The 14,362-nt window shown below is 43.2% G+C and overlaps 1 protein-coding gene across 2 annotated transcripts; it reads left to right on the top strand.

Moving 5' to 3' along the window:
* The first annotated feature begins 1,838 nt into the window (after positions 1-1,838).
* Positions 1,839-6,083, top strand: Spata31g1 (SPATA31 subfamily G member 1). Of its 2 annotated transcripts, XM_013068935.3 has the most exons (3): positions 1,841-2,103; positions 2,446-2,833; positions 3,077-6,083. In XM_013068935.3, the coding sequence occupies exons 1-3, from the start codon at positions 1,891-1,893 to the stop codon at positions 5,887-5,889; spliced, it is 3,414 nt and encodes a 1,137-aa protein (XP_012924389.3). In that variant the 5' UTR covers positions 1,841-1,890; the 3' UTR covers positions 5,890-6,083. The 2 variants fall into 2 exon arrangements, with proteins under 2 accessions (XP_087040419.1, XP_012924389.3); XM_087184293.1 differs by having other exon boundaries at positions 1,839-2,103; positions 2,446-6,083.
* The last annotated feature ends 8,279 nt before the right edge of the window (positions 6,084-14,362 follow it).

Raw genomic sequence — 14,362 nt, 5'->3', positions numbered from 1 at the left:
GAAATTCTACTTGAATCCACTAGTCTCCATTCCCACCATCAGGATTTTGGTTCAGGCCTCATGTTTTCCTTTGTTTTAACTAAAGCAAGAGCTCCCTAATTAATCTTTCACCTCCAGTCTCTTTGCTCTCACTACAGCTAGAGTCTTCTTTCCAAGACAAAAACTTGATCTTGTCACTTTCCTGTTTAAAACTCTTCAATGATTTCCTATCACCTTCAACAGAATGTTCCCAATTCTTAGCCTGGTATTCCCTCAGGCTCTTCGTGATCTTGTCTGTCCAGGTGCATCTCCTACTACTTCTCCAGCCCCATCCAATATTAGAGCCACACTGAAGGACCTTTAACTTCCAACTTCCTGGCACCTTTACCCACGCTGTTCCTACTGCTCGGATCGTTCTCCACTTACTTCCTACTCAACACCCTCACTTTCCTGATTCCTCCAACCAAGGTTTAATCATCCTTTCTGGGAGGTAGATACCTTTTCACTGACCACAGTACCCTGTGCACATCTCTAGTTTTATTTTCTGTTACTTTTAACTGTTTCCCCACTGAAATGAGACTTTAGTTCAGAAATTTTACCTTACTTCTTTCACCTCAAGACTGGGCACAATACCTGATCTATAAGAGACATTTAATAATTGCATGTTGAATAAATGAACAAATGAATCTAGTCCAGTTCATGGTACCAATGGAGAAATTTCTCTTGATTTATCAAGATCACGTGACCAATCAGTGACAGAACTAGAGAACAGTATCTCTTCACTTGCAATTCAGCACTCTATCAGATTAAACTGGTGTTTGATAGGGTCAGGGGCTTAAACTGTACTGAAAAGGCAGGGATTGAAGTTCAGCCCAGAAAGGATGGGAACAGAAATGGTTAAACACATTTCTCTCTCTCCCTCACTTTCTCTCTCTCTCTTTCTGGTTGTTTGAGACCGGGTCTCATTATGTAGCTCAGCTGGCCTAAAACTCATGATCCCCTTGCTTTGATCTCCTGAGTGATGAAATTACAGGTATGCACCACCATGCCTAGCTATTTTTTATCTTTCCATGAACACTTTTCAAAAGGATCTTTGGCAACATGAAGTCAAATAAGACAGTTCTTAGCTGACATGGCATTTTTTTAAAAGGGGCAGATGCTGGGGATTTAGCTCAGTGGCTCTGCCACCTGCCCCGAAAGTGCAAGGACCTGAGTTCGATCTCCAGTACCAAACAAGGGGGGAGAGGCAGTTCCCATCTATTAAAGATGAATACAGGTTATAATCAGGAACTGTAAAAGAAATAAAATTATAATATAGCATATACTGTGTATCAGGCATTATTCTAAGCACATATATTTATTTAATCTTCAAAGTAACTCTGTGATGAGTAATAATATTATCTCCACTTTATAGATAAAATTGAGGCATGGAAAGATTTCATAGTTTGAGGTTTCACTGGTAGGAGGTGGTAGAACTAGTACTGGAATAAGGCAGTTCAATGCTAAAATTCATGTCCTTAATCTTAATGCCAGAAGCATAATTCTGACATTGGCAATCGAGACAAAACAGGCTTGGCACTGGTGTGCACACCTCTACTCCCAGATACTCAGGAGGCTGAGACAGGACTGCAAGTTCAAGCGCAGCCTGAGAAATTCAGTGAGATCCTTTTTCAAACTTTTTAAAAAAGGGTTGAGGATGTACCTCAATGGCAGAGCATTTGCCTAGCATGGGTTCAACTACTTGGTACCACAAAAACCAAGTCAAAAGGGGATCACTCATTTCATTGTATGAGTATGAGAGAGGTATTTCAAGGAGAAGGTTGTTAGGGCTGGGCCAGTGTGGGGGATGGGAGTTCTTTATTCTATGATGCAATGGTGACCTCAAAGTAAACTGCCACTAGAGCAAGGAAAATGCAATGGCTGTTTGAAGACTTGCTGAGAGCTACAGAAAATATGGGATTCCTTTGGGACCTACTGACATACGCTCTGGCCTGCAGCCACTGTGGCCACTGCTGCCTCCACAGTCCAGGGTATTTGGTGATACTATTCTTGTTTGTGGTTTGGCAGATTCAAAGATGGCAACAGCGTGAATCCTGGTACTCTGGGAACATGATGCAAGGCAAGGTGGGTGACTGAACAAGAATGTACAGCTGGATGAAAGACTGTGGACACTATATGTGAGGTCAGCTGAGGAATCATTGGTATGAATGTGGCCCCACATGGAGCCCTAGATTTCAGGCTGGCTAAGTATCCTTGGACAAAAGATTTGAAGACGTAAGGTTAGGTAAGGAAATGCTGATCTCCAAATGAGGCCTGGGTCATGACTGTTTACATTGGGTTACTGCTGACCACAGATGTGAGGCCAAGTGAAACATTGTTTACTTTGATATATAGAGCAGAAACTGAGGACTTTATGGTATTCCTTTCATTTCTGAATGCCTGAGAATATCCTTCTCTATTCCCCAGGGTCTACCACTTCTGTATGATTTGACTTTCTTTGATCACCTGTGGCAGAAAAAGTCAGAGGAGAAAGAGGGAAAAGAGGGGGAAGAAAAGGAAGACCAGTCATCATCTCTGGATCCAGTGAAACTGTGCTCTCCTCCTAAAGAAGCTCCCATTGGAGACCAAGACACCACAGCCCCACTCCAGCCATCCTGTGGTTTTGAGAGCCTCCCTAAGGCCACAGGGACACAAATTCCCACAGAGCAAATATTCCCACAGCCCTCAAGCCCCTTCAGATCCTTCCCCACCTTTCAGATCCCTACCAACTTACCTGTAAGAAACAAGAACGCATCAGGGAGCTGCCTGCAGCAGAGAAAAGGCCAGCTTTTCTTCGGTCTCCCCTCTCAGCACAGTGAGTCCCTGGAGACTATCTTTCTGAGCTCAGATGGCTCCTCTCCCCTGAAGTTGTCTGTTTGTCCTTCTGTCTTCTTCAGTAAGCTTCCTTTCCTGCCTTGGTATAACCTGTTGCTTCCCCATTACTGTTCCCCAACCCAACTTCCTATCCATGAAGCCCATACTAGGGAAGACCGGGAAGGGATGGCCCCTAATGCTCAGCTAGTTTCACCTCCATCTTCCTTTCCTGTTCCATCTCTAGCCCTCCATCTTAAGTCCTTGCCTATGGACTACAGTGGAGACCTATCTGGTGGTGAGGCACACAAGCAGTGGCTTACACAGAAGCGAGAGGTTCTTCAGGTCTCTGATGATCAAGCCCTGTACCCACAGCCTTCACTCCAAGGAATCAGAACCTCCAAGTGCTTATCCTCATCTGAGGCCTGCGGGGGAGAATCATGGGACCCCAGACTCCATCAACATAACCCAGAGTCACCCTCTACCTCCCCATTATATGCCTCTAACCCTCTGGGAGTTCTGACTAGGTTTGAGGCCCCATTGAGGACAATGAAGCAAAATAAGGACCCAAAAGGCTCTGAGCCAGCAATGCCAGCTCCCAGCCCAACTCCAGCTTCTCTGCCAGAAATCCAGAGAGTCAGTCCTATAGGAGGCCTATCTGGATACAAGACCCTCTGGGAAACCATAGAGAAAAAGGAGGATCCTCAGACCTCTGAGCCTCCAATCCTGAACCCTTGCCAAACCATAGTAACCATGACAGAATCTCAAAGATCCAGTGCCCCATCCAGTCTACCTGGATATGAAGCTCAGTGGGGAACCATAGGACATAAAGAGAGCCCTCAAGTTTCTGAACCTTCAATTTCAGCCTCTTGCCAACCTCTAGCTTCTCTGCCAGAATCTCCAAAAGTCAGCCCTGAAGATTCTGCTCCTAAGAACTTCCAGGGAAACATGGGATACAGGGAGAACCCCCAGGTTAAATCTCCAATGCCAGTCCTCTTCTCTCCCCTAGACTCCCACTCAAAACTCCAAGAAAAGAATCCCTCAGAAGATTCATTTGGATATGAACCCCAATGGGGATTCAGGACAAACCCAGGAAATCCCCGTGCTGTTGAACTCCCAGCCTCGGACCTCAACCCAGAGCTCTGTGAAACCAGACCTGTGTGTGTCCCATCAGGATCTGAGACTCCATGGAAGGATGTACAGAGGAGAGATCTTTGGGTCTCTGCTGACTCAGTATCATCTCCCAGCCTTCCTAGCCTTCCCTCAGCCTCTCTGCTGCAGTCTTTAGAAATAGGCTCCCAGGGACTTCTGTCAGAGTCCAAAGCCTTGTGGGACACCAAGAGGCAAAAAATGTACTTCTGGGTATCTGACTCCTCAGAGCCTGCTCAGATAACACCTCTAGCCTGCTCTGTAGAACCACATAGAATCACTACTGTGGGTGGCCTCCCTAGAGTAGAAACTATATGGAAAGTCACTGAGCATTCAAAGAATTCCTGGGCTTCTGAGACCCCGTGTCTGGCCCTCAGCCCACCCCCTGCTCTTGTATGCAAACCTCTCGGGGTTATCCCCATGAGAGTTCTGTCTGATGAAGCTACATGTGAAGATATACAAAGAAAAAAGAACTCTGGGGCCTCTGAGCTCCCAACTCCTAGTTTATTCCAAGACCTGCATGGAGCAAGCCTCCTGGATGTATCTGACTCTGAGCCTTTTACAGGGGACATGGAACAGAAAGAAAACTATTGTGTCCCTGCATCCTCAATTTGGAGTCCCAGCTCACTTGCAAACTCTGTTTCTAAGTCTCACATAAATGAGTCTTTTGGAGACCAAAGCAATTGTAAGCCTGCAGGGGAAGCAGTAGAGCAGAGCAAGAACTGCTGGGCCACCGAACTCCCAGCCTCCAGCTCACTCTCTGCTCCTCTACCAGAGGCACACACTGACCTTAAATCTGTGTATAAAAATGTGCAACAAAAAGAGGTCCCCTGGGGCCCCAGCCCTGCAGTAGATCCCCTACATCCAATATCCTGGCCCCCTGTCCAAGTTGAAGCTCCCAAGATTGAACCCACTCAGTGTGGCCTACAGAAAGGAGAAACGTTTGCAGGAGCTAAGGCAGAGGTCCCATCTTCCCATGGTCAGGCTGTCCCAGCGGTGCTCACCCACCCTAGGGTCCCTGCCTGGCAATGGAGCAGGGAGTTGGAGAACAAACTGAAGAAACTGAAGCAGAACCCTGCTTTCACATCCCCTGGCCCAAGTCAACCATTTTGCAGCTCTGCTGCCCTGAGTCCCACTAATCTAGACTCCTGGAAACTCTCTTCCTGGGCCCCACAGAATCCCACCAACCTGCACCTCCACTCATGTTGTCATCCCCCAAATGTTCAGAGCACAGCATCTCAGCCTGTCCAGGACTCCCACTGTCATCACTCCTTCTCTCTGGAGCCTCAGCCACCAGGTTCTCACCAGGAAGAGCAACGGTCTCAAAAAGAGGAGAGAAAAAAAGGGAAGATGGTGGCCCGAATCCCATCCCATGGGCCAGATTTTCACAAAAAGGCTGCTGAGAACTTTTTAGACTTGGGAAAGGCCTCAAACACTGGGGTTCTGGCCTCAGGCAAGAGACAAAACAAGGCTTTGGCCCTATCTTTGGCCAAAATAAGAGAGAGTCCCAGAAAACTCAAAGCAGTAGAATGTGGAAGAGGAAATGCAAGACTGGGCTCATCCACAGTTACAGGAAAGAGCCACCCTGATCAGGCCTGGAGACTAGCAGAGGGCCCTGTAAGCAGACTTTCCCAAAGGTCTCAGCACAAGGGCCAGACCTCTCAACACACTGCGCTTCCTCAGCAGCTTCTCAACGTTGCTGGTCCTCGGGATCACCAAAGGGCAGGGCTGGTGACTGGTGACATACAGAACCCTCTGCACGGTAAGCACTATAAGCACTGTCCGTGGGCCCACATGGAGAGGCATCTTCCAATCCCTACATCCCAGGCTCCCATTACTAGGGGTCTCCAAAGGCTATTAGCCAAATTTTTAGGTACTCATGGACCCCTGCCAACAAAATCCAGTCAATAGAGAAAACACCGGTAGCACTGGCACCCTGTAGCCCATGACATGAAGCCAAACCAGATAGACAATGGAAAGATGAAAGAAAAGCAGAGAAAATCCTAATAAATGACGTTAATTTACACAAATCTCACTCTTGTCTTCTGTGGAGCACAGGGTAGTGGAATGTGAGTTCTCTATTAGCTTCTGCTACAGCCACATCCCCTCACGATCAGATCCTAGAAGTACAGAGCTCAGCATTATGCAAGCTTAACTTTCTTAATGTTCCCCATGTTATTACTTTTTAACCATTTCTTCTTAGGCCTGCTCTTTTTTACTCCATGGGGTCAGTTCGCCTATCCCCAAGGCTACGAAAACAAGAGCCTTTTAGCAGGTTTAGTAACATCAGGATTTTTCTTCTTTAATTGCCTATTCATAGCCATTACTCATTTTTCTACTAGCTTTCTAATACTGCTGTTAACAATTACCACAAAATAGCACATATTTTGTCAGAAGCTTGATGTCTCACAGATATAAAATCGAGGGGTTGGCAGGGCTGCATTTTTTTTCTGTAGGCTCTAGCTAAGGTTCACCCTAGAGGCTACCCACATTCCTTAGCTACTGGCCCCTTCAGAGCTAGCAAAGGGAAGGCAAGCTCCCACATTGCATTACTCTGGCCTCTTCTTTTAAGGACCTTTATGATTAGTGGATACAGCTGGGTAATCCACGACACACTTCCTATCTTAAAGTCAGTCAGTGAACAACCTTAACTGTTCTTTGCCATGTAAAACAATATATTCAAATCCCAGTGACTAGGATATAGACATCTTGGGAGGTTGTTATCCTGCCTTCCAGAGATATTAACTCATGTTACAAATACTTTCTCCCAATCTGTAGCTTGTTTGTAGTAACATTATACCAAAGTTAAAGTTTGTATGTTGTTACACATTCCTTTTTTTTTTTTTTAATTGAAGACAAGGCTCACAATGTAGTTCATACTGGCCTTGAACTATGTAGCCCAGGCTGGTCTCAAATGTGCAGTGATCCTCCTGCCTTAGCCTTGAGTGCTGAGATTACAGGCATGTGCCATTACTCCTGGCCTACATTGGGTTTTTTGGTTCCGGGATCAAACTCAGAACCTTGGGCTTGCCAGGCAGGTGGAGGCATCACTGAGCTAAATCCCCACCCATGGCCAACACTGTTCTTTATGGCTTATAAAAAACTTTTGGGGATGGGGATTTAGCTCAGTGGCACCGCACCTGCCTTGCAAGCACAAGCTCCTGAGGTCAATCCCCAGTACTGAAAAACCAAAAAACCAAAAACTTTCTTTTGTAACTAGCTTTGTATATTTATGTTTATACTGTTTACTAATTTTTGGCAGTGTGGCCAGGAGTGGTGGCTCATGCCTGTGGTCCCAGCACTCGGGAGGCTGAGGCAAGAGAATCACTGAGTTTGAGGCCAGCCTAGGCTACCTAGTGAGTTCAAGGCCACCCTGAACTTCAGTGAGACCCTGTCTCAAAAAAGGGGCAGGGGCAGTATTGGGGATTGAACCCAGGTCCTTCACACTGAGCTACAGAATCTCTAGCTCTTTTTTAATTTTTTAAGACAGGATCTCACTAAGTCACGAAGCTGCCCAGCTGGCCTCTAACTTGTGATCCCCTTGCCTCATCCTCCCAGAGTGCTAGGATTAACAGGCTTGCTGAAGTGAGAATCTAACTCCTCTTAAAATGATGTCCATTTTTTAGAAACATAATTGCCTTGAGCCCACTCCATTAAATGTGCCATACTGCAAAACATAGGTCATTCATTAACATCTCTTGGCTTCAGATCCATGTAACCAATGGGTTATTTTGACATCATTTTTTTTTTCTTGAGACAGGGTCTCACTATGTAGCCCAGGCTGGCCTTGAACTCACAGCAATCCTCCTGTCTCTACCTCCCAAGTGCTGGGATTACAGGTGTGCAGAACCACGTCTGGCCTTTCAACATAATTTCTTACTCAATTTGTCTAAAATTTACATTTTTCCATTGTCTTTCCCTCCAGTGTTACTTTCCTATTGAAAGGTACCACATCATCCAAATACCTAATCCAGAAGCCTGTCATCTTTAACTCTTCCCTTCCCTCCTCCCTGACTTCTCCATCTTAAATCCTGAGATTGACATGTAATTGAAAATTCCATCCTCACTCTCCACCTTCACCATCACTTTCTTAGTCCAGTCATCATTCTCAGATTGGTTGCCCTGTTCCTTTCAATCCATCCTCCACATGGCTACAATTCTCTGGAGCTAAAGTGACCCAATTTCTTCATGTTTGAGCAAAGGAGTATACAAATACAACCTGTGGTCCTAGATTGGATATTGGTCAGAATAGTTGAGAATGACATTTGGGTCACTTGGTTAACTGGAAAAATGTATTAGACTGTTCTCGATCTCCAGGCAATTTACTAAAAGAGAAAGGTGGAGTTTATTGACTAAATAAGTTATAAAGTAGTATAATCTCAATTTGGCCATTAAAATACCACATGTATACCACAGCTGCAGAATAAACATGCATCAACTCATGGAACTTTTTCTAAAACAGATATTTTAGGCCACAAAAGCAAGTCTTAGCAAGTGTTAAAATACTAAAGTAATTTTTTTTGCATCTTACCAGATCATAACAGAATGAAACTAGAAATCATCAGTAAGAGACTAACTGCAAAATTATACAAACATACGGAGACTGAGCAGTAAACTTTTGACTGACAGTGACCCATGTATCTGAGAGATACATAATAAATCTACAGGATACAGCAAAAACAGCACTACAAGGGAAATTTATACTTGAGTGCCTACATTAAAAAATAGGAGGGAGAAGGGGATGAAAAAGGATGTGCTAACTTTGTGTTCCAACTCCCCACGATGAAGGTAATCATTAATGTACTGCAAATGCATACTAGTAAAAATTAAAGAAGAAAAAAACCCAAAGATTTAGGCACAATGGTATATGCCTGTAATCTCAGCTACTTAAGCAGAAATGGAGGAATAGTAAGTTTATGGCCAGTCTGGACAACTTAAGTGAGATCCTCTCTCAAAATAAAAAAAAAAGGCTAGGGATGTAGCACAGCACCCCATAGGTTTAATCCCCAGCACTAGAAAAGAGGGAGGGAGGATTGTCATTAGATGCCTATAAGCCTAGCTAGTAAAGGGACTAAAGTAGGAGGATCTCAAGTTAGAGGTCAGCCTGAGCAACTTACCAAGACCCTGTCTCAAAAACAAAGGAGGGGGAGGATGTAGCTCAGAGGTTGATTGTCCCTGGGTTCAATCCCCCATACTGCAAGAGGAAAAAATGGAAATAAACTGTCTATATACAATATGCATGTGGTTCACAACATTGTGCTACACTTGGAAACTGTTGGCTGAAGTTTTTCCCTTAATTAAAGTCAGCTGTTTAATACTAAAATCTGACACTGTCACTTCCCTTTACCATTAGGATAAGGTTCACTCTTGGCAATTGATTCTTTACAATATAGTTCCTGGGCTCTCCAAATTTACTCCAGTATTCCCTTGCCAGTCTAATGTTCTGTTGCCTAATCCCCTAATTTTTAAAGCTGTACCTTTTGCTCAGTGCTCTCTTCTACTTCTCCATATCAAGTCTCCCACCTTCAAGCTTAGCTCATACCTCAAGGAGCCTTCTCAGATTCTTTTTGGTATGACTTCCCTTGCTTGTAGCCCCACTGTGTCTTGTTGCTGCCACCCCCTCCCTGACAGCATGGCTTTAAAGAAAGTGAGGTTACATGCGATAATGTCAGTTTTCAAGCTAGTGCTCTTTCCACTCCTACAATATTCTCCTTAGTATGTACATCTGGTTGAGGAAAAAAAAAAATAGCATTCAGAAGGTACATGATATTCCTGTTTCATCTCACTACTGTTACCGTTGTGTCAAAGCTTTATTTAGTCTAAACCTGTATACAAGACCTGTGTCCAAGAGTCACCACCTGCTGCCAAAGGGTGGAACTGAAGGTACTTTTCTGTCTCCCGTTTGGCATCAGTGAAATTCTGAATTTCCACTTGACATGAAGACAAGTCTATGTTTCTCTGAATAGCTTTATGAAAAAATCCAAATCCAGCTGGGTGCAGTGGCACACCATTGTAATACCAGCTACTCAGGAGGCTGTGACAGGATTGTGGCAGGTTTGAGGCCATGTTAGCTAGACCCTGTCTCAGAATTAAAAAAAAAAAAAAAAGTAAAAAGGTCTGGGGATGTAGATCAGTGATACAGCACTTGCCTAGCATGCACAAGGGTCTAGGTTCAATTCACAGTACTGCCCTCCCAAAAAACAAAAACCCCAAATCCTATGTTCTCAATTCTTAAGGGCTTTAAAGTTATCAGCAGATTGGGCTAGCAAAGGGTAACAAACCAAACCATGTAACATCTGCCATTGTTCACCTGAACTGACAGACTTGTGTCCTTCACAGGCATTGTATATCACTAAATTCTCAGAACAATTTGCAAGACCATTATCTCAAGACACAAATGTATCTTAAGACATCAGGTTCATAGTTCCAGCTTTGCCTTTACCTCTATGGCATATTGCTGATTCTCTATGAGCAATATGATGCCATATTTTTGGTCTGAAATCTGTCCTCTAATCATATCATCTACCCTTTGGGAAGAAGGGCTTAGCTGCACTAAGATAAATTCTAATTTTTCTAAGAACACTGGGGTGGGTATAGGGGGTGCCTATACAACCTGTCTCTTAAGTACAAAGTATGCAGTCTCCTCTGCAATCATAAGCTGACAAAAAAAAAGTCCTTGCACTGCTTTCTACAGTTTAGAAAGTTCATTTTATCAGATCAAGAAACCTAAAGCACGCTAGGTACGGTGGTGCATGCCTACAATCCCAGCATTGGCCATCCTGGGCTACACAATGAGTTCAAGGCCAGCCTGAAATGTATACTGTTTCAAAACAAACAACCCAAAACTTGAAGCTGGGTGTTGTAGTGCACCCCTGTGATCCGAGCACTCTAGAAGGCGAGAAGGAGGAGGATCATGAGTTTGAGCCCATTTGGGGAAACTCAGCAAGACATTGTCTCAAAATTTAAAAAAATAAAAGGCTCGGGATGAAGCTCGCTGTGAAGAACACTGGTTTAATTCCCAGTACCACCACCAAAAAAAAAAGAAAATCCTGAGGCCTCAAAAGAGGTAAGCATCTTTGTTCACAACCACACTACCTTAAGCACAAGTGCTAGAACTACAAGTGGGCCTTCTAATTATTAGTCTTCTCTAACAGTCTACAGAGGTCCAACCATCTTCCCTACTGACAGACTTTTTATGACAACTGAAAGAAGTAAACCAACCATTCTAACACGAAGTTCTAATGCCTATAAAGTTGTATCTCTACATGTCTTGGGGGAAAATTACACATGCCTTCTGTTATGTTCCCATAGTTTGACGAAGAAGTCCCAGAAGTCTTCTATCAAATAGCCCTTGTCTTTGGCCTTGGGGTTTCAGGTCAGTTTATCAACCCACAGGGATGACAGTGACAAAATTCAGAGTGGAGAGAATTTAAGATTTAAAAAATGGTGCTGGGAACACTGGCTATCCATGTGCAGAAGAATGAATCTAGACCTGTATTTCTTATTCTACTATCAAGGTAAAATGGATCAAAGGTCTAGGTATTAAAACACTAAATCTGCTGGAAGCTAAATTAGGTAAAACTCTTGAACACACAGACACAGGCAAGGACTTTCTGAACAGAACCCCAACTGCATTGAGAAATAATAACAAGGGCCAGGGATTTAGTTCAGTGGTTCTGGCAACTGCCTAGAAAGCGCAAGGTCCTGAGTTTGATCCCCAGAACCAAAAATGAAAAGAAATAATACCAAGAATCAACACATGGGATTATATCTAATTAAAAAGCTTCTGCATAGCAAAGGAAACAACCAGAGTGAAGAAACTACCTACAGAATGGGAAAAAAAATTTGCCAGCTATTCATCAGCTGAGACTAATATCTAGAATGTATAAATAACTCAAAAAAATACATCCCCAAGTACCCAAACAGGAAACAGGCAATTGAAATAAAACACTTCTCAGAAGTACAAATGAATGGCCAATAAGTATATGAAAAAATGTTCAGCCAGGCATGGTGGCACATGCCTGTAATCCCAGCATTTGGTAAGCAAAGGCAGTAAGATCACTGCAAGTTCAAGGCCAGCCTGAATTACAAAGACCCTGTCTCAAAAAACAAAACAAACAAAAAAAGAAAAAATTTTCAGCATCTTTGGTCATTAGAGAAATGCAAATCAAAACAACACTGATTCTATCTTACTCCAGAAATGGCTATCATCAAGAAATCAAGTAACAAATGCTGGGAAGGTTGTGGGGGAAAAGGAACACTTTTACATTCTTGGTAGGAATGTAAACTAATACAACCACTATGGAAATCTATAGATTCCTCAAAAAAACTAAAAATAGAAATTCCATTCAACGCAACTATACATCTAAGTCTCTCCTCAAAAGAGTTAAAGACATCAATGCCAGACATGGTAGCAAACACCTGTAATCCTAGCACTCTGGAAGCTAAGGTAGGAGGATCACTGCAAGTTCAAGGCCAACTGAGCTACCTAGTGAGTTCAAGGCCAGTCAAAATTACAGAGTGAGGGGCCGGGGATTTAGCTCAGTGGTTTCACTGCCTGCTGTGCAAAAGCAAGGAGCCGAGTTTGATCCCTGGTATCAAAAAAAAAAAAAAAAAAAATTACAGAGACCCTGTCTCCAAAAAATAAAAATGAACAATAATGACATCACATTACACTGATACGTGCATACCCATGTTTATAGCAGCACAATAATAGCTAAATCTACAGATGAACAGATAAAGAAAATGAGGTATATAAACACAATGGAGGGCTACTCAGTCACAAAGGTTAAATTTGAGTCCTGTGTAGAAAATGGATGCACCTTGAGACCACAATGCTAAACAAAATAAATCAGACACACAAAGTTAAATACTGCATCGTTCTCTTATATGAGAAACCCAAAGTATAAAGAGCAAAGTAACATGATAGGAAACAGGGAGGTAGACCTTTTCGTAGATGGGAAGGGGATGTCTAAGAATGGAGGGAAGAAAGGTAGAAGGGAAGAGATAAGTAAAATAGGACTAAGATGTGATTAAAAAAAAAAAAAAAAAACCAAGCCCTCAGGAATACCTACATGGTAGGAAGACTAAAGAAACCCCTGCCAAAAAAAAAAAAAAAATTTGGTGGGGAAATTGTCATGAAAACAAAGGATAGTCAATTCAAATACCAATGTGCAAAACTGTCTATTTCACAGCACCTGAGTTCCAAAGCTGTTTAATCAACCGATTTAAACATATTGTATCCCTGCAGATTTATCTATACAGACTAAAATAGAGCCTAGTTTATCTTGATTCGTGTGGGTCCTGGGATAACTAAATTCTGGTCAGCAGACTATGGACTATTTTCAGTGTACACTCTCTTAGTGTAAGGCATATGGTAAAGAGCCCAGAAGCACTGTTATTACTTTCATATCTGAATGAGGATACTCTATACCTGTGCACAAAGCTATGCCAGTAAGGCTGGGGTGTATGCTCAGTGGCAGAGCATTTGTTTAGTATGCAAAAGGTCATGGGTTTGATCTTCATCACCACATGCGCGCGCACACACACTATAAGAACAATCTGAGGAAGAGAGAAATGTTTACTTCAAAAAAACACATCTAAGCCTGGTGTGGTGGCACATACATGCATTTCCAGCTACTAAGAAAGGTGGAGTAGATCTAAAGTTCAAGGCCAGCCTGAGCAACTTCGCTTGACCTGGTCTCAAAATAAAAATGACTGGGGGTGTTGTAGCACAGTGGTAGGTGGTTTGCTTAGCATGTTCAAGACCATGAGGGATGTAATCTCAGCACTGAAAAAATAAAAAAACCAAGCTGGGTCCAGTGGCAAACACCTACAGTTTTAGCACTATGAGCCAGAGGCAGCAGGACTGAAAGTTCAAGACCAGCTTGGACTACACAACAAGAACCTGCCTCAAAAGATAAAAATGAAAGAAAAAGACAAAGCAGGACATAATTGCAGTTGATCTTTATCCAGGGGATGAATGTTTGGGATTTTTAAATACATCAAAAGGGGGTAAAAATAATACCAACCTGCAAACAAACTATCTTTTTATAACCTTAAGATTTTTAAAGGAGACCCCAATCTTGTCCTTGGTCAGGATGAGAGTTCTGCAAACCTGCCCTTATCCTCCACGTCAAATATAGGTGAACTGATGCCATATTATCCACATAAGCAGCTCCATCAGGCTGCTCCTTCACTGCAGTAATGGAACAGACATAGTGAGGCAACAGGAGGTATCTACCACTGTTAATCCGTAGTGGAACACAGTGCAATCTTACTTCCAGGACTTTACACTTGGAATTATGCCTCTGCCTCAGCAGTGAGGGACAGCCCAAGGCCCTTCCCAGGAAAAAAAATCAGGCATAGGGGCCAGGCCTCAGGC

This window comes from Heterocephalus glaber, unplaced genomic scaffold, assembly GCF_053883595.1.
Source record: "Heterocephalus glaber isolate CG9 unplaced genomic scaffold, H.glaber_assembly_v1.0 deba00001481, whole genome shotgun sequence".
Lineage (NCBI taxonomy): Eukaryota > Metazoa > Chordata > Mammalia > Rodentia > Bathyergidae > Heterocephalus > Heterocephalus glaber.
The sequence above is the reverse complement of the archived record's forward strand: the minus strand, read 5'-3'. Positions and strand labels throughout refer to the sequence as shown.

What these genes read in the sequence shown, in the direction of transcription:
- Spata31g1 (XM_087184293.1), top strand. Translation starts at nt 1,891, where the DNA reads ATGCAATGGCTGTTTGAAGACTTGCTGAGAGCTACAGAAAATATGGGA. An exon ending in GGAACATGATGCAAGGCAAG is followed by an intron (nt 2,104 to 2,445) that starts GTGGGTGACTGA and finishes TCTATTCCCCAG; the next exon opens with GGTCTACCACTTCTGTATGA.